This window comes from Arachis duranensis, chromosome 1, assembly GCF_000817695.3.
Source record: "Arachis duranensis cultivar V14167 chromosome 1, aradu.V14167.gnm2.J7QH, whole genome shotgun sequence".
NCBI lineage: Eukaryota > Viridiplantae > Streptophyta > Magnoliopsida > Fabales > Fabaceae > Arachis > Arachis duranensis.
In genome coordinates this window covers 90,675,246-90,695,178 of record NC_029772.3, presented here as the reverse complement: position 1 = coordinate 90,695,178, position 19,933 = coordinate 90,675,246, and the positions used below count along the sequence as shown (strand labels likewise).

The window sequence follows — 19,933 nt, the reverse complement described above, 5'->3', positions numbered from 1 at the left end:
TCACTAAATTTACGGATCAAGCACACCAAGATGAAAACCTCTCTGGTGATTGAGCATGCTATGCTCAAATTTAGAACCCTACTATAACAAGCCATCGTTGACCACCAGAAGCTCAAGAAGCAAACCAACAAAAACGGAAAAAAAAAAAAAACAGTTCCTTATCACATTCTCAATGGTAAGCTCGTGCAACAACTAATTAATGATGGTTATGAGACATTAGTACCTTTGAGATTAATTAATCGAATTTGGTGACATAGAATGTGTATGTGTATGTGTAGTTAGTTACATAGGTTGCAATAAATTTACAAACCATGCTCTTTGCATGTTTCTCAACTAAGAGTCACGTTTGTTTTGCATCTTTAATAGTTACAAATACACATAAACTAATAACCTATCAAAGTTGATGATGAGAATAATGAAATATACATGATACATGAACCATGAACAAGGTTGTTTGTTCGGTGCATGTGGCAGTTTTGGCGTTCCCATTTGGATCACATGCAGCTCCACTCTTAAACGTGGTGCAAGAAATTGCGTCTAAGAATCCCAGAGTCAAATTCTCATTCTTGAGCACAAAACGTTCCAATGAGTCCATTTTCGCGGGGATTATTCATCATAACATAAAGGCTTATAACGTGGAAGATGGGTTGCCAGAGGGATATGTGCCTTCTGGTCACCCTATTGAGCCCATTAATCTCTTCGTTGGTGTCATGATCCAGAACTTTAAGCGCGCCATGGATAAGGCCTTGGCAGAGACACACATCAAGTTTACTTGTTTGCTTACTGATGCGTTCCTTTGGTTCGCGGCGGAGATGGCGAAGGAGATCAATGCCAAATGGGTTCCCGTCTGGACTGCAGGGCCTCATTCTCTTCTTTGCCATCTTATGACTGATTTTATCAGGGACCAGTTTGCCGCCGATGCTGGTAATGGAATTTTCTCAATCACCCTTTCCTCACTTTTTAGTCATTTTTTACGTACATCTAATTATGAATTTGATGCGTTGGAAACTAACTAATTTCATATGGAGTTGATAGCTAATTAATTTTACGTGAAGTTGATAGCTGATAGTCGTTAGATGATAATTTAGTCAAACTTATCAAATCATATAACGACTATCAGATATTAACTTCACATAAAATTATATACATAAATTTCTACAATTTGATGTTAGTCATCGAATCAGTCACTCATATAATTATCAGATTAGACTAATTATGTTACATCTTTTTAAATATCTGTTTTTAGATTTTGCATTAACACGGAATATTATTGTACCGAATTATCCTTTTATCTTATTATGAATTTGGTGTTAAAGAAATAAAATAAAAGAATGGTCAAATATTTGATGAGTTTGTTAACCATAAATAAAAAAATAATTCTTAACTAGTTAACTAAATAATGACTAATTAATGACAATTAATTAATATGGAGCGCAATTCAAAAATACTTTGGCTAAATCCTGATGATTACACTTTTGTAGGTAATGAAAACATCGATTTCGTTCCTGGTTTACCTGTGGTGAAGGCTTCTGAATTGCCTGAAGGGATAATCGACGATATAGAACAACCTTTGTCATCCATGTTACACAAAATGGGACAAACTTTGCCTAAAGCAACGGCGGTTGCAATTAACTCATTTGCTGAGTTGGAACCTCCAATAGTGAACCAACTCGAATCAAAGTTCCGAAAGCTATTAAATATCGGTCCATTCACTTTGGCATTGCCACAACCAAATATCCCTGATGATCAAGGTTGCATAGAATGGTTGAACAAACATGACATTGGCTCAGTTGTGTACATTAGCTTTGGAACTGTGATAATTCCTCCACCTCATGAGTTAGTTGCTATAGCAGAGGCCATAGATGAATCTGGATTTCCATTTATTTGGTCATTCAGGGGAAAACATGATGAACAGCTTCCAAAAGGGTTATTGGAAAGGATTAAAGATAAAGGGAAAATTGTTTCATGGTCACCACAGGTGGAAATCCTTAAGCATGAAGCTATTGGTGTGTGTGTGACACATTCTGGCTGGAACTCAATCATGGAATGCATGGTGGGTGGTGTTCCAATGATTTCTAGGCCCTTTTTTGGTGACCAGAAATTGAACACAAGGATGATGGAAGGTAGATGGGGTGTTGGTGTTCCAATTCAGGATGGGGTTTTCACTAAAGAAGCTACCTTAGCAGCATTGAAATCAACCATGTCAAGTGATGAAGGGATGTTAATGCGGCAAAAGATATCAGAGTTCAAGAAATCTGCAAAACGAGCTGTTGAAACTAATGGTAGTTTCATAAGGGATTTCAATACTTTAGTTGAAATTGTTACAAGTTGATGTTATCACCTTGGCATTGTAAATCTATCTAGTGGATAAAGTTCAATTTGTTGTTTATTTTTTAAGTTACAAATCTCTATTTTCTTTTTAAAATACATCTGAACATAAATATTATAATTGAAAAAAAAAGTGTATAATTAAGGTATGAATTAGGTTATTGTCCGAAAGTTATCTGAAACGTTGATTTGGGCTTGAACATAAGGTTCAGATCTTTTTAGGTGGCAGTGTCCGACTTATTTGGTGCTGAGGTGCCGCTTGTCCGAGTTCCTCGTGAGGAGGTGGGGGATGGTACCTACAAGAGAATCTGATGTTTAAGTTAGCAAGGGTTTTAGGCAAGTTTTTAACAGATTAGAACGTGAATATACTTGAGGGGTGTCAGTATATTTATAGTAGAGATAATAACCACCTTTGTTGGAGTAGTTCCATCTTTATTGATGGATAACAATTCTCTTTATCTTAAGAGTATGTTAAGATCTCCCTTCTAGATATAGTGGAGAGATTTGCGGGGGCAAATACTTGTTTGGGCAAGTAGGGCTGGACCTTTTTGTCAGTGTCCGACCTCTTTGAAGAGGTCGGGCATGGAATAGAGGCCACATTTTAAGGTTGGACCTTTTATCCTTATTGGGTCTGGCCTTATGTTTTGGGTCAGGGCATGAACAGTGCTCCTGCTTAAGTTCGAGCTTTTAGAGAAGTCGGACCCAAACATCTTGGCCTTTACATCAGACACCCAACGTGTTTTTAAAATTTTAAACATTACCTCCTTAAATGGGGAGCAAACATTATGCGGCAATTTTCCTTGGGTTTCACGCATTACTTTGACGAGGGTAGTAATAGCTATCGTGCCCTTGTCCCCTTTTATAAGGCACTCAGCCTTCTCTTTTCTTCTTTTCTACATTTCCATAATTGTTTCCTTTCTACTCTCTTTGTAAAACAATGTTCACTTTCTCCTTCAATTTCTTGCTTCTCTAGTGCCTTCAGTTTCGAGTTTTTTCCTCATATTCTTTCTGAAGGTTTGTCTTTGGAGAGGAATATCCGTATTTTTGCTGATTGACGCGCCCGCCTTTGTTTCGCATTTCCATCAAGGTTGGTTATTTATCTGTTTCAAATACTTGTTTGTGTTTCTGAGTATTTCTTGTCTATATGTGAAGACTATGAAAATAAAAATTGTTTCTTGCGAGGATATGATTCTTCTTTCTTTTTTTTTTGCTCTTTCGAAAAAAATGCTGAGACTAAAACTGCTATCTTTTTATTGTTTTGCAAAAAAGGAAAATGTTTGCTTTGAACTATGTTGTTTTTTACTGTCATCGTGGGTGTTATTGTCCCCAGATAGTGTCGTCGTTATGCGACAATGTTGCATGGAAGGGACACCATTTGATTGTTTCAGATAAAATGTGAAGAGAATGGATTTCGTTGATTTTGTTGACTTTGCTCGACTTACTTTAGACAAGGTTTGACTTCTTTTAGTAATAATTTTTTACTTTGCATCTGTAGGTATAGCCTTTATGACTCGCTCTGTCCTTTTGAGTATGTCGACCAAAGTCCCTCCTAGTCTTCGAGTTTGGGTAGATTCTACTGTCCTTTCTTGTGTCCCTGTAACCGATAGAGAGTATTGTCAGGAGTTCCAGAGGCATCATAGTATATGCAAGAACAAAGAAGACGAGAGAAACTATGAATTAGTGGCGCCCGATCCAGAAAAGAAGGTGTGTTTCTCCCCCTTAGAGGACTCTGAGCGACCTTTCTTTTATGTCTATGACTGTTTCTTTACTCGGCTAGATATCCGATTTCCTTTTACTGATTTTGAAATTAATGTACTGTGGTCTTGCAACCTCGCCCCTTCTCAGTTGCACCCTAACTCTTGGGCTTTCCTGAAAATATACCAGCTCCTACGTTGGGAGATGGATGTCCAACTTTCTATGAATGTATTCTTTTATCTTTTTGTTGCGACCAAACCTTACAGTTCCACAAATAAGTCGGGTTAGATATCCTTTCGAGCTGTTCAAGGTTGGAAGGTTTTTGCCATTTTTTATGATTCTTTTCACGACTTTAAGAATCACTTTTTCAAAGTCTGGGATATTGAGGGAGTCCGTCCTTTATTTTTAGGTGAAAACCACGAGCCTCATTTACCCCTGTACTGGCAGGATACACCAGTTGCCCTTAAGCCCGATATAAGTGATTTAGATGAACTTGAGAAGAGTGTAGTGGATTTCTTTTTGGACGCTCGGGACCAGCTCCTTACTTGGATACGAAAAGATTTTTAAGAGATCCTAACCTTCTTAAGTCCGAGATGGGTAGCTCTCTTTCTCTTTGCTTTTCTAAATTCGGTTAACTTTATTGCTGTTTTTACTTAACTTTTTTCATTGTTTCTGTAGAGAGTATGGCTCCGAAATCTGCTCATATGAGCAGAGTTGGACCCCTCAAATTCAAAGATAATCATCCCAACCCCTGCTTTCCGGCTTATACCCCTTGACCCTTTTTCTCAGTCTCCCTCTTCTCCGCAGCTCTCGTTCTGCTTTTCATTGTCGCTCAGCCTCGTGTTTGAGTTGTTCCAGTCAATCTTCCTGACCATGAACTAGGTCCAGGATCTCGGTTGTATGAGGGGGCTCTTCATCTTCAAGATAGTGGATTTCGGAATGGATTCTCCTTGGGTGGGGATTTCTAGACGTCCCTTCCCCGTGAGGCCCTTGAGCAAGTGGTGGTGGTGGAGGAAGCACAATGGCTTGACCTTCCGGCTGGGCCTCAGGTTTGGATTCCGATGCAGTATGACCATCTTCATACTGGTGGTCATCCATTATCGAGAAGTGAGTCTCAGGTCCCTGGCAACGGCACCAATGTTTTGAGGGTTACCTGAAACGTTGATTTGGGTCTGAACGTGAGGTCCAGATCCTTTTAAGTGGCAGCGTCCGACTTGTTTGGTGCTGAGGTACTGCATGTCCGAGTTCCTCTTGAGGAGATGAGGGATAGTACCTGTAAGAGACTCCGATACTTAAGTTAATAAGGGTTTTAAGCAGGATTTTAGTAGATTAGAACGTGAATATACCTAAGAGGTGTCAGTGTATTTATAGTAGAGCTAATAACCACCTTTGTTAGAGTAGTTCCATCTTTATTAATGGATGACCATTCTCTTTATCTTAGGAGTCTGTAAGATCTCCCTTCTAGATGTAGTGGAGAGATTTGCGGGGGCAGTTACTTGTTTGGGCAAGTAAGGCTGGACTCCTCTGTCGGTGTCCGACTACTTTAAAGAGGTTGGACATGGGATAGAGACCGCCTTTTAAGGTTGGATCTTTTATCTTTATTGGACCTGATTTTATGTTTTTTGTTAGAATATGAACATTTATTTTTATCATAAAAGTACCTGTTAATATTATAATAATATTTTTTTAAATTTTTTATCATAAAAGTACCTGTTAAATAACATAATTTTTTCATATTCACTTAAGAGGTTGTGGATTTGAGTCTTCCTATCTTTAGTAAAAAAAAAACATATTAAAAATAGTGTAAAAGAGTTATTTTTTTAGTAAAAATATTCATTTTCTTTTATAGTAATGGTAAAATATGTTCTTAAAACACATATTAGGAGACCTTGAGTTCATCGTTATAAATTGAAAGTAATAAAATTGAATAATGTTATATGAATAATATTTGTATTCATCGCTCTTGGTATTAAAGTAATTAACAAAAAATGAAACAAAATAAAAAGCTTATCTTTTATATTATAAAAATAAGAGTATTTACCCAAATTGGTCCCCAAAAAATTTTGAAGTGGACGTTTTGGTCCCCAACAAAATTTAATTATGTAATTAGTCCCCAACTTTTGTAAACGTCCGTCATTTTAGTCCTCCTATTAGTTTCCTCCGTCAAATTTTAACAGTGGAGTCCAACGTGTCATGTTAAGGTGTTGAGTCAGCTGTTAAACACCACATGGGATGAAAGACAAAATAGTCCCTAGAAATACAACTACAAATTTGTTCTTGTATGATGCCCTAGATCCTAAAATAATAGTGTGAAGGTCATAATCATCCTCGTGTGCTACTCTAAAAACGTGTAACCATGGCAAGTGGAGGGAATTCAGCAAGTTCTTATCGTCAACGAGTTATTAGAGGTAGCGGAGATGGTAGTGCTAGCAGTGCTTCAGGTGGCCCCAAATTTGGAATTGTAAGAGGGGAGAATCCAAGATGCCACTGTGGAGCTTATGCCATTGTTGTAGAATCTGGAACAGATAAGAACCCAAGAAGACCTTTCTTTGGTTGTCCTTATTACAGGGTAAGAAACATTGGGTATGGTATCTTCTTTATGCATTGTTAAATTCATGGGTTAACTCTAATTTTGTGCATTTTCCCCTTCAATGTAGGAGAATCTTTCACACTGAATTTTTTATATGGTTTGACAAATTTTTCTCATGAAATGCAAGATAGCCAGCATAATGTTGTACTGGAAGAGAGGGTGAAGAAGTTGAAAGATTTGGTAGATGAATTAGAGAAGAAGACTAAGAATATAAATAAAAGGAGGGAGTGGAGCAGTCATTGGAAAAATGTGTTCTTTTTCATGCTAGGTTTTTTGGTTTGTATTTTTTTAGGAAAGATATAGTTAGGTAGGAAAAGAAGGGAATTAAGTGCTTATTATGTATGGATATATTGTAATTGAATAATTGATCAAAGTGTAATTGCTAATATTATAGTCTGTCAGAATTGTGTAATGAAATGTCCTTTGCCAAATATTAGAATCATATGCATTCACAAAAATAATGTTTCAAAAACCTGATTTAATACAAATCACATCACTCATAATTATCAAAATAGTCTAATAACCATAATTTCATATATTTGAAATCAAGTATCAAAGTTCTGGAATATTCCAACAAAAAACTTACTCCTAGCTAGTTTATATCTGTTGCTAGCATCAAAGATACATTCCAAAAGCATAGCTCAAAGTTGCATAAATGCACTACATAACCATAATCTATTACAAAAGGGTCTTAATAAACTAAACAACATAACTACAATCAGCATGATATCATAGAGCAATATCATTTCTTCTTTTGGAGGTTGAGTCCTGGTGTAGGCATGAACTTGAATATTCTGGCAACAGTTCCAGAGCTTGTAGCAGCAACTGTTTCCGGAGAGATTCTTGGTATCTGATTCGGATGGAGTGACCTAGGCACTGGAGCAAATGGGGCTGTAGGTGAAGGAGTCAAAGTTGGTGGAGGTAAAGGTCTTGGAGCCGAAACAAGCTTCATAGGAGGTGTTGGGGCAGTGACCGGAGCTACATGAGGTCTCAGAATTTGTTGTTTAGGTCTTGGAGGCCTAAAACTTGTTGTTGATGCAACTTAGTTGGATGAGTTAGTAGTTTGCTCCTAACACAAGACAAAGTAACAAGACAAGTAAGTACATGAATGGCATACAAAGCATCGAATATAATCCAATTTAGAAAGGTACCTGTGGCTGTGGTTGAGGGGCTGAGAGGGTTACTTGTACTTCTTCCTGTGACCTGTTGCAATGGTGGATCCATTTTCATTACCCTTTTTTTTACCTTTATTCTTTGGTGGGGGTTTAAGCCTTGGTGGTCCCTTGCATGTTTTTGCATTGTGGCCAGATTCGCCACATTTTTGACAGGTAACCTTGAATGTTCGTCGTCCTTTTGATCTATCACGCGCGTCTTCAACAGGGTCCGCCTTCCGTTTTTTCTTCATGGGGCGGCCTGCAGGTCTCCTAATGATGGGTGGCTCTGGAGATAGTAATCCAGTATTCACCCAATACTCTTCTGAGTTGACAGGTTTCATGACATGCTCATAGGTTGCTTTAAATGCATCCATCTTTAGCCAAGGATGCACATATAGTTCTGGCCTATCACACCACTTTTGAATAGCTGCTAATGCATGAACACATGGTATTCCTACAAAAGAATTAACTAGCGTTGACTTTAATACAGCAGAATGCATATCTTAAACTCATGTAAGTCAAATACAATATGTTATGACTACCTGTCAGTTGCCACATATTGCAGGTACAAGTATGCCTTCCAAGATTAACACCAACCTTCTTTGAATGTGTCTGCACCTCAAACACGTTACGATCATTGTCACCAATCCATTGAGCCGTCCAGAATTTAGTATCCTTCATAAGGTCCTCCAATTTTCTTTGCTGAACTGGTGCTAGTACTCCAGTGTAGGTGCTTAGAATCTTCTTGTGTTTTGCCATTCTCCTCATCAAGTAGCAACGAAGCTCCTCCAACATGGTGAGAATAGGCTTTCCCCTATAGTGGTTAATTTTGGCGTTCCAGACCTCACTCATGTTGTTGGTCACGTTGTCAAGTTTTGGCCAATGACTAAAATAAGATTTGGTCCAGCAAGAGGGTTGAAACTTTGCAAGATATGCCCATGCTTCTTCGTTCATCCTCTTTAGCCTCCGCATATGATGTTGGAACTCTGCATCTGTACTACTCTTTGCACATGCCCACACTATATTTTTTAGTTGTTTGTCCTTAAACTTCCCAATAAAATTCTTCCAAATGTGTCTTACACAATTCCTGTGGTGTGCATTTGGCATCACCTCATGCAAAGCAGGCAGTAAACCCTGAAGAAGGCATCAAAATGAACAAACACATATACAGACTTTTTTAATAAAATCATAGATCAGACAGTAAGATCCCCAAAAAATTTATTTATCAGACAAATAAGCCCCTAAATAAATTATTTATCAGACAGATTGGTCCTTAGTAATATAATTTGACAGTCATCTAGACCTTTTCCTCCACCCGAAACCTTATTAGAACACTATTTCATATTAACTTCACCTCAATTCAATTCAAATATAATGACATCAAGTCAAATTTAATTACTACAAATAGAACAATTCAAATAAAAGACAAGAGCATAAGAGACTTATAATCAATTACGCTAATTCAAATGTCACGCATTCCACTAATAATATCTGCCAATAATATCACATGAACAGTAACATGCTCTTTATATAACATGAATAGTAACATGCTATTATACATGCTCTTTATATAACATGAACAGTAACATGCTATTATAACATGAATAGTAACATGCTATTATACATGCTCTTTATATAACATGAACAGTAACATGCTATTATAACATGAATAGTAACATGCTATTATATTATGCAACAATATACATGATATTATTAGGTGAAGAAGTAACACGCTCTTTATATATGCCAATAATATCACATGAATAGAAACACACTTTTTTTTATGGCACGCTTCCTCATCCAATAAATATGCAACAATATAAAGATTAGCTTGAGACATGATTATATATACGCAGAAAATAAAGTGGAAAAGTTAATTTACGACCAAATTTCAGTATAACTTGTGACATTGAAATAAAAGAAGCAGTATTAATTACTAACCAACTAGATTTTAGGATAGAAGAGAAAATACAAGTAAGCGTTAACATTCACAAATATAACCACAGTAAGCATTAACAACAATTATAACAATTCTATGCAACTATTATAAATACAATTCAATTCAAATGCAACCACACCAACCCAAATTTAATCACAGCAAGTAAAATAAAGTCAAATACAATCAGTGCAATGGTCATTTACCTTCTGTTGATCCGAGATAAAATTCCATTCTTCTGTTGAGCAGTTACCAATATCTTCTTGAAGAAGTTGTAAAAACCACTTCCAACTTTGTTTTGTTTCACTGTCAACCACCGCATAGGCAATCACATAGAAGTGATTGTTTGCATCTTGAGCTACAGCAGACAACAATTGCCCCCCATAATATCCTTTCAAGTGACATCCATCCAACCCAATCAGTGGTCTGCAACCAGCCTTAAACCCCCCTTTTACACCCCTCCAGACAAATATATAGTTTGCTAAACAATGGCGGTGAACCAGGAATTGTGGGGGTTGTTTCCAGCAATGCAGTGCTGTTAGGATTGCTTCTGTGTATTTCAGTGAGATAATCTCTCAACTTTCCATACTGAGCCCTCTCATTCCCAACATACCTTTTCCTAGCAACCCTTAAAGCTCTATAAATCATCTTGTCACTGCACACCACATTAAAGTCTATCTTAATATGATCAAAAGCTTTGCCATGAGTCATGTGAGGTTGGGTCAATAACCTCTTCTCTAATTTATCAGCCACCCATTTCTGATCAGCCATGTTAGACCCGAATTCCCTAGCACAAGTATGTTTAGGCTCATACGTCTTAATCTGGTAGCACCCTCTAGCACTATTCCAGGCACAATAAATCAGCCAGGGACATTCATTATCATCACTGCTAGGGACAATAGCAGTTCTATTCTCTCCAGAATTATCCACTTCTGCAGCATCAGTCTCTTTCCTTTTAGCCTTACATTTAGCCTTTGCAATCATAGCCTTCTCTTCCCCACTTGCACACTTGCATCTCACTCTTCTATTATCATTTTTAACATAAAAAATCCTCCTTCCTTCAGCAATAGTATAGTCCTTTAAGGCATGCTTGAATTGATCCAATGTGACAAACTCCATGTTCAATTGAAGTTGAACATCACCAAAGTCTGCTTCCTCATTGAATTGGGGCCAATCAAAATCATCTCCCTCATTGTCTGATGATTGAGGTGTATCAAACCCCTCTGACTCAAATCCTAAACCATCAGACTCATCACTAAAGATGTCATCCCCTTCCTCTGCTATACCCGGTCCAACACCAAATTCTAACCCACCAGCAGTAGGACTAGGCCTAGCAGTAGGAGTAGACCCATTAGTAGATGTAGGCCCAACAGTTATATTGGGCCCATATTTGTCATTGGGCCTAGTAGTATGTTTAGGCCCACCTTTCTTCCTTGCATTATCCCTTTTTTCAACATCCATCTTCCTTGCATTATCCTTTTTTTCAACAGCTTTCTTCTTACCCTTCTTATCTCTTTTGCCACCTTTTCTCTTTGTTTTCTTCATGAGTTCTTCATCTTCAAAACTATCATAGCTATCATCGGTGTCATCCTCAAATCCTGGAGGTGGGGTTTATACGCCTCGTCTTCAGCACTTTCATAGCTATCATAGCTATCGTTGTCAGAAATTGGTTCATCGGACAAGACCTCGGCCTCACTATGCTCATCAGTATCATCGCTATCCTCAAAATCAACATCTTCCATAATTGGATGATCAAAGAACAGACACAATTCATCCGTCTCTCTGTCCTCCCTCTTTTTGTCACACATCTCTCTGATTTCCTTATCTCCATATATAGGATGTAGGCCTGCTTCATAACTAGGAGCTGTTGGGTCATACCAATACATCTTTTTGTATGCATGGTAGCCAAGTTCTTCAAACATTTTCTTCAAATCAAAATAATTCACTAAATCAAGATCCAAAGGAGGAAATCTCTTTACATTCCCATTAATGTAAAGTAGTTCACCCTTGTTATCTTTGACAAAACTCCCCCCATGTTGAAAGACAGGAATAACCTAATTAGTCATCTGCAATCCATAAACATGGAATAAAATGTCAAAACCAGAACACAAACTTATATAACTTATACAGGGCAATTTCATATTAAACAACAACTGCTCAAACTTTAATTTTCTAATTGTGATAACTAGATTAATTAATGTATAAAGTGTATTTACCACAAAATATTGAATCTTTTTAATGTTAAACTCATATATGCATGCATTACGTCACTTATCAGTAACTGATTTTCATAGTAATGAAGAACTTAAAAACACTTTCTTTAGTAACTAATTTCTACTGCCAGAAACAGATACACAAGGTAAACACATTCGAACAATTGCAACGATGATCAACTATACCATCCGCATCATAATAGAGAAAAGATATACTAACCTGACCGGTGAAGACCAATAGACCGGTAAAACCTTCTTCTACAATAACTTCGTTTGGTACAAAGTCTTGAGTCAACAATGTCAGCGAGGTCGTCGGAAGACTGACTACCGATTCACGTGGTGGTGACTTTCTTTGTAAAACCTAGGGGAAGAGAGGGTGCTGGTTGTAATTTCATTTTGGGGGAGGAAGACAAAAATAGACCCTTAAAACCACTCAGCTAACGAAACGACACACACCCTTATGCCCTGCTCCCAAAATGCCGCGTTTAGCATCATTCAGAATAGGGACCAATTTGTCTTGATTGAACATGTGGCACTTAACGGCTGACTCATCACCTGAACGTGACACGTTGGACTCTACCGTTAGAATTTCACGGAGGAAACTAACAGAAGGACTAAAATGACGGACGTTTACAAAAGTTGGGGACTAATTACATAATTAAATTTTGTTGGGGACCAAAACGTCCACTTCAAAATTCTTTGGAGACCAATTTGGGTAAATACTCTAAAAATGATATGAAATGTATACAGCAAAAATTATGCAAACATTATTTTTTTAAAAAATGTACATTTCTCTTTTAATATATAAATATCATTTAAGTTGTATGAGTTTTTTTGTTTTAAAGTCGGGATTTTATATGGTATATTTTTTATTTTTTATAGCAGAATTTGCTAGTATGTAGGACTATTTATAATAACTTATTTTTGGTCTGAGACTCTGAAATAAACTTCGGCCCATTACCAAGACCCAAAACATCAGCCCATTAGGTAATAAATAGTTCATGGGCTTACATAATTATATTTCCATTTTACTAAAAGAAAAAGAAGAAAAGTAGAGTCTATTACTAAACCAAATAATAATAATAATAACTAATTATGACAAGTAATCTAACCACATTCTAGCACATAGATAAAACAGTTTAACGTCTACTCTTGTCTAGTTCGAGATCAAATAGTAGAAAAAAAAGTACATTAATTATAACAAGAAAACTAAATGAATGGACATTATGTTTGTCAAAAAGTTACAGCATTATGCTTACAAATAGAAAATGAAAACTCCTGAAAATATGTACTCTAAAAGACAAGAGAGAAAATGAATAGTTGTACAAAACAAATATCATTTTCATTATTGAATTCTTCTAATGTCTATTGAAGGCAGCAAAGCTAGCAAACTACAATATAATTGACCAACAACAAAAGCTTCTCATAGGTAACGCCAAAAATGGATAGTTAGGCTACGCTATAACATGACCTACAATATAAGAAGGGCCATTTTCAGCTTCATGGATTATTCTTCGCTCATGTTCAAGTTGTACTAGAAAAAGAAAATGTTTACTCAACACGCTAGCTTACATTTCTAGTGATGATGATGAAAAATTGCTATAACGAGAGTCATGTTTAAATATCTTTGATTTTCCGTGAGAGTTCACATTAATTTGGTGACTTTTTTTCACATTATGTAAAACAAAGAGAATATATTGACTTTTGGATCCACGAAAAACGCAAAGCTTTTAATTTGTAACTTTTAACTTTGGTGAAAACTCAGGTTAAGTCGACTTCACGTGAAATTGATATCTCAGAGCCGTTAGATGAAAATTTAGTCAAATCAGTCAAATTATCTAACGGCTCTCAAGTATCAACTTCACGTAAAATCGACTGCACCTGAGTTTCTACCTACCTTCAACTTTTTATTACTATGTATATATAGATCATAAATTCCAATTTCTATAAATTCTTCTATCTTATACATAAAAATTCATCATGAGTGATTGAGTGTATTAAACCTCTATAGCATGCATTTATAGTAGGAACCTAGAATAATGAAATACAGTAGTTATATATGTTTGGTTACAACATGGATTAACTAATTAAAATCTTCATCACGTAAAGTTGCAGCAAATTCAGCTCATTTACAGATGATTAATTACATAGTTTCTTCTGCTACTTGTAAAGAGTATACATTTTCATTATTAAAGATACACGAGATGATAGTATAATATACTTATCAAGTTCTATTCCAGTTAATTTAGGAACAAATGAAACTAGGAATTTAATTTATACATTACTGAAACAGTAATTTACTTACATATTATTATTACAATATTACATGCATATTCACGATGTTGTTTACACAAGACCTATTATATTTCTCAGTTTTCTCTCTTTCGTTTCCCCATTAATTATCTTATGCCCACCACCCAACAAATTAGGAACATTCAAACAGTCAAATCATTCATAACAATGTGATGACTATAAAGTGTAACCTAGTTCATAATCTTGGAACATCCCTTCTGGCAGAAGAACTGGAGTGGATGACATTGACTCCCAAGAATTTGAGGATGCTGATTTGGTATCAGCAGAAGAATCATTGGACCACCAAATCAAGTTACTATTACTGTCCTTTGAATTACCATTGTTATTATTATTACTATTCATCTCTCTCAAACAGTCAAACTCATCATCAGCCATCTGTTGAATCTGATCCTCCTCCTCTTCTTCCTCCTCCTGTGGAATGTAACACATTCTTCTGTTGCTATTGAGATTCAAAATCTCATCAAGCTCACTTTGGATAGCACAAACCTGCTGAATTCCCTCAACACCATCTCCTCTTGGTGCAATAATGGCATCACTTGATGAGTGCAATAATGGATTACTGTTATTGAAGAGAACTGATGAACAGCCATTACTATTAAGCGGATTCTCCAAAAGATCAACCTTTGAATTCTTGGTATCCTTTTCCCCTTCTTCTTGATTCAGCACATGATGATGAGGAGAAAGCAAAGCATTATTAGTATTCTGCATTAAAGGGTTATTGGAGTTGGAGTCATGACTGTTAAGATTATGAGATTGGTGCTGCTGCTGCTGCAGATTGTGGTGAATCATCTTTTCTTGAAAAGGATGCAACTTTGGCCAGAGGGCAGGGTTGGTGTAGAAAGAGAAAGGGTTTTGGAGGCTTTGAAGCTGCATATGAAGTTGAAGCCTCTCAAGAGCTGAAGTGCTTAGGGCATTACTATTGTTATTGGAACATGATGTGTCATCTTGCATCCCAATATTGGAGTCCTTGGAGCTGTTGAAGCTGGATTGTTTGCGCCTTCCGAGCAGTTTCTTCTTCAATCTAGTGTTCCAGTAGTTCTTGATGTCGTTATCTGTCCTTCCAGGTAGCTGTGCCGCAATAATGGACCACCTACACAGATCAACTTAGTAGGGATTCACAGTTCCAAGGAATAATAAACAAACAAAGGAAGAACATGTGTTGGGATTTCAAGAGATTCTGGTGACAAAGAAATAGGACAAAGAGTTATTGTTCAAATACTATACACCACAATGCAAGCAGTAGAATCAAATTAAATCAAGCAAATAATAAGATTATTATCCAAGTTCATGATATGATCATCACTTAATTCTGACTTACCTGCTTCCAATGCTAATGTAAAGGCTGCAGATGATGTTGTCTTCTTCTTCAGTAAATCCACCATGCTTGATGTTAGGTCTTAAATAGTTTAACCATCTAAGCCTGCAACTCTTTCCACATCTCTTCAGCCCTGCAATTAAATTAATTAACTTTCCATTAACCCATGACTATATATTGATTATACTAAAATAATATAATATAAATACCAATTTTCTGAGGAAGAGCAATCCAATTGCCTCCAGTTCCATTCTTTTCTATGTAGGCTTTGAGAGCAGCATCTTCTTCAGGGGACCAAGGTCCTTTCTTCACGTTGGCCTTGTCACAACATGGTGCTCTTCCCATCTTTGTTGTTGTTTGAAGGAAGAAGAAGAAGAAGCAAGAGAATTTGAGATGGAATTAAGGGTTTTGTTGTTGGGGAAACTAGGAAGAAGGAAGAGGAAGATTTATAGGCAGAAAGAAAGAGATGATGTGAAGGGTTAAAAGGACAAAAACTCTTACACCTCATCAACACTCTATTCAACTCAATATTAATTTTTCTTCTTCATTTCTAGGGTTTCATATATTCATCTATCTCTTTCTCTTTCATCCTTTTTGGTTTAGTTCGATCATCCTTGCTTAATTATGCATGCAACTCGACAAATACGTAGCATAAATTATAGTTTCTTCTTCTTTTTGATATATTACTAAAAAAATGTGACTGCTTTTTCAATTGTTCCATTTGTTTATTACTTGAACACGGTGCTACAGCATTTGATCAAAAGAAGTCTCTATCCTCTTAGTTTGTCGGCATTATCCTCGAAAATGTTCCATTCTCTATATATTAATGTACATAATTACTGCTCTCTTATCCTATTGGTAATTCATTATATTGTTAATTACATGGGAATTCTCATGGTAAATGTAGCAGCAGTGAAACTTCTAGGAAGGACATAGTAAACCAATTACATACTTTGATCCAGTCAATTACATGGATTTGGAATTATTCAGCGGACCCTTATTATTATTTTCAAAAACTAGCTCAATGAACAAGTTCAGTTGTTAAGAAATTATAGAAAATATCATGATAATAATATCCTGAAAAAATGACCATGTTGTTATTAGAAAAAATTTATAAAAAAAAAATACAAAAAAAGCTTCCTGATTATGTCAATAGATTTATAACAAAACACAAATATTAAAATAAAAATACTATTTGCGTACTAAAAATAATCGTTATGTATTTGTGTATAAATATATATAGTTTAACATATTTTTAATATATATTTTGTATTTTTATGTATATTCAGCTAATTTAGTGACCGATTTTAATATACACAAAATGGTAAAAATTCAAATACAGTTATCTTTGCGTGAAGTTGATAATTGAGAGTCGTTTAATAATTTAATAGATTTAACTAAATTATCATTTAACGCCTCTTAATTATTAACATTACAGAAAAACAACTTGAGGTAAATTTTCACCTTTAAAAATATAAAATTTTTATTTTCCAAATAATACTGTGGCACATGCATTTAGGGGAAGAATGACGCACTTGTATGTGTTAGCAAACCAAAGGATGTGCATGTGATCTTGCAGAACAACATATCCTAGCCTCTTGCTGTTGAACCTTGTTGGAACATTTTTTTTTTTGTATAAATTATAAACCGGTCGCCTTGAATAATATATCAGATATTAATTGTGTGACACATGACTATAAAATTGAATGTATTGTGATAAATTGGTCCAAGATGTGGATGTACGAAAGTACATTTTTTCTCTTGAAATGGAACACATGTGACAGCGAGTAAGGTCTTCTGAATATCCAAGCTATACATAAGTAGTAATATATTTTCCATATTTAAGGCCTGAGTAGAATATATAATAAGAATTGAAATTGAAGTCTTTGTTAGAAACCATCCAATATCTGTTGACGAGATTGTGATGAAAGCTACAAAAACCAATAATCAAATATGCATTGAAAATGTCTCTCTTGTGTCCTTGGTTGCTTTCACCACAAAATCATAACCAACTGATTCTTATTTGAAATCATATCAATGAAAACTTGTATCTTGTTCGTCGTGAGTAGGTATTACCCGTACCAAAGTAAATTTCATTGTCTTTGACTCCTCTATTTCTTCTCAACTGGCCTATCAAAACCGAAGCTTCACCATGAAACCTTGACATGACATTAATTATGATAGGGTGGAAACTCAGCTGCAGTAGACTTCACGTGAAGTTGATAACTAAAAGTCGTTAAATAATTTGACTAATTTGACTAAATTTTCATCTAACGACTCTCAATTATCAACTTCACGTAATCTTATGATATAGATAAAAGATACCAAATTGTTCTTTTAACCACAACTAAATGGGGTTTTGGTAGTGTAGTAGTATTTTAAGCCTGTGTTTGGTAATTTAGACATATATAAATATAGAAATAAATTAAACAAAATGCTTTACATATCAAATTCAGAAAAGTACAAAATTTTTAGAAATTTGTGTCATGAGGAACACGATCTTATACCTATCTTCATATTTAAACATGAAAAAAATAGTCACTGTATATAAAAATATATATCTTTTATTCTCTCAAAAAATTATTACACTATTTAAAACAAATGTGATTATTTATTTATTATATGTTTTATTATTTTACTACGACAGATTTAATTATCTTGATAATTTATTATTTAGTTAAAAAATATAAAGTAATGCATTTGTATAAATATATGCATATATATAATAATTAATTAGTAACTAACTTTTAATTTATACAGAGTATTTTTGAGGATAAATATTTTTATTTAAAAAAATTCTATATCATTTATACATAATTTTTAAAAAATAATCTAAATTTATCTTATTTAATATTTATTAATTCTAATAATAATTAATAAATATTAGATAAGATAAATTCTAATTATTTTTTATTTTTTTTATTAAATTACGTGGTTGGGACTATACTTTTCTACCACCCTTATTTTATTTCAATTGAGGTTTTTCACAAAGAGCTCTTTAGTTTGTTAAGCATTGGAGTAGGGATTGGTTGGTTGTGCAATAATGCAGCTACGAGATTATAAAAGAAGAAAAATGAAAAAAGTCAAACATTTGTTAAATTAATCGACTTGCCCTAATTCCATTTATTTCTTCTTTTTTGTGCTAGGAATTATTAGTAGTTGGGTTATATATTATGATCAATAATGAAGCAAGATTAAACTCCATATAGTTTATGTTTATTTATTTATTTATTTTTCTTATTTTGTTTTTGACAAGTTGTGTGTAGGACATGTTAAAGAGAATAGGAAACAGTTTCCGAACAAGAAAAGAAGTAAAAACCAAACAGAAAAGTGTTTGTAATTCCATAATTTTCAAATGAAGAGCACCACTCATCATTGACCTTGGTTTCCTAATTTAATATTATAGTGCATTTTTTTAATGAAGAAGCATGAAATGATGAAAATAAAGGCCCCGGAACCACAACCACATAGAAATAACAAGGGGAAACTATCAAATTTCAAAAAGCACTTAGCTCTCAAATTTATAAACATTAATATCTTTATCATATCAAAGACTCAGATCACTGGGGCGAGAAAAAAACAAGTTTCTGCTTGTCTTTCTCCTTAAGTAAGAATCTTCTCATTGACGATGTATTTTCTTTTTCTTCAACTAAATGTTTAATGGATTGGGAAAAAGAATAGTGCATTTCATCATCAAGAAGACCCACGATTAATTAGTGTAACTGCTGGGGGACACAGTTCTGATGAAATTTAAATTACACTACCATTAATTGTATTTAATTAAAAAATACATCATTATATAATTAATTATTTTAAAAAATTTAATTTTGATAAACTAAATCACCGTAAAATATTTTATATAGTCGTTGAATCATATTTATTATTTAAATGAACATTTATATTTTTAATATAGGGTTAATGCTCAAATTCGTCCCTGAAAGATCACGCGATCTTCATTTTCGTCCCGAATGATTTTTTTAATCAAATTAGTCCCTGAAAGTCAAATTAGTCCTTCCGTCAGTTGGATGATGACGTGTCACGTTAAGTGTCACGTGGCATGATGATGTGACACGCCATGTGGCAGGTCAGTGACACGTAACACTTGACATGTAAAAAAGTTTTTTATTAGTCAAAATAGTCCTTGAAAGTCTATATGTAAGTCATTTTCATCCCTCAAATTTTAAAAATTAGTCAAACTAGTCTTTATATAATTTTTTTATAATATTAAATTTATAATATTTCTTAATCCTACTCATTTTAATCTTATTTTTTACACCTTAATAAAAAAATAATAATAAAAATAATTAAATTGTTACAAAGTTATTTTCTCATATATATATATTTTTTTTTTCATTTTTAAATTTTAGCTTTTTTAGTGAAATTGTTTTA

General features: G+C 34.7%; 3 protein-coding genes across 3 annotated transcripts; 1 reads left to right on the top strand and 2 right to left on the bottom strand.

Moving 5' to 3' along the window:
- Positions 1–440: 440 nt before the first annotated feature.
- On the top strand, positions 441–2,332 carry LOC107460875 (flavonoid 3-O-glucosyltransferase-like). Its single transcript, XM_021143995.2, has 2 exons — positions 441–924; positions 1,482–2,332. The coding sequence occupies exons 1-2, from the start codon at positions 441–443 to the stop codon at positions 2,330–2,332; spliced, it is 1,335 nt and encodes a 444-aa protein (XP_020999654.1).
- A 5,461-nt stretch (positions 2,333–7,793) lies between these two features.
- On the bottom strand, positions 7,794–11,248 carry LOC107460884 (uncharacterized). Its single transcript, XM_052251414.1, has 4 exons — positions 10,317–11,248; positions 9,910–10,162; positions 8,310–8,901; positions 7,794–8,221 (listed from the first exon to the last, which is right to left on the bottom strand). The coding sequence occupies exons 1-4, from the start codon at positions 11,246–11,248 to the stop codon at positions 7,794–7,796; spliced, it is 2,205 nt and encodes a 734-aa protein (XP_052107374.1).
- Positions 11,249–14,223: 2,975 nt separating this feature from the next.
- On the bottom strand, positions 14,224–15,995 carry LOC107459900 (transcription factor MYB36). Its single transcript, XM_016078209.3, has 3 exons — positions 15,754–15,995; positions 15,548–15,677; positions 14,224–15,319 (listed from the first exon to the last, which is right to left on the bottom strand). Exons 1-3 carry the CDS (start codon positions 15,887–15,889, stop codon positions 14,386–14,388), a joined length of 1,200 nt encoding a protein of 399 aa, XP_015933695.1. The 5' UTR covers positions 15,890–15,995; the 3' UTR covers positions 14,224–14,385.
- Positions 15,996–19,933: the final 3,938 nt, after the last annotated feature.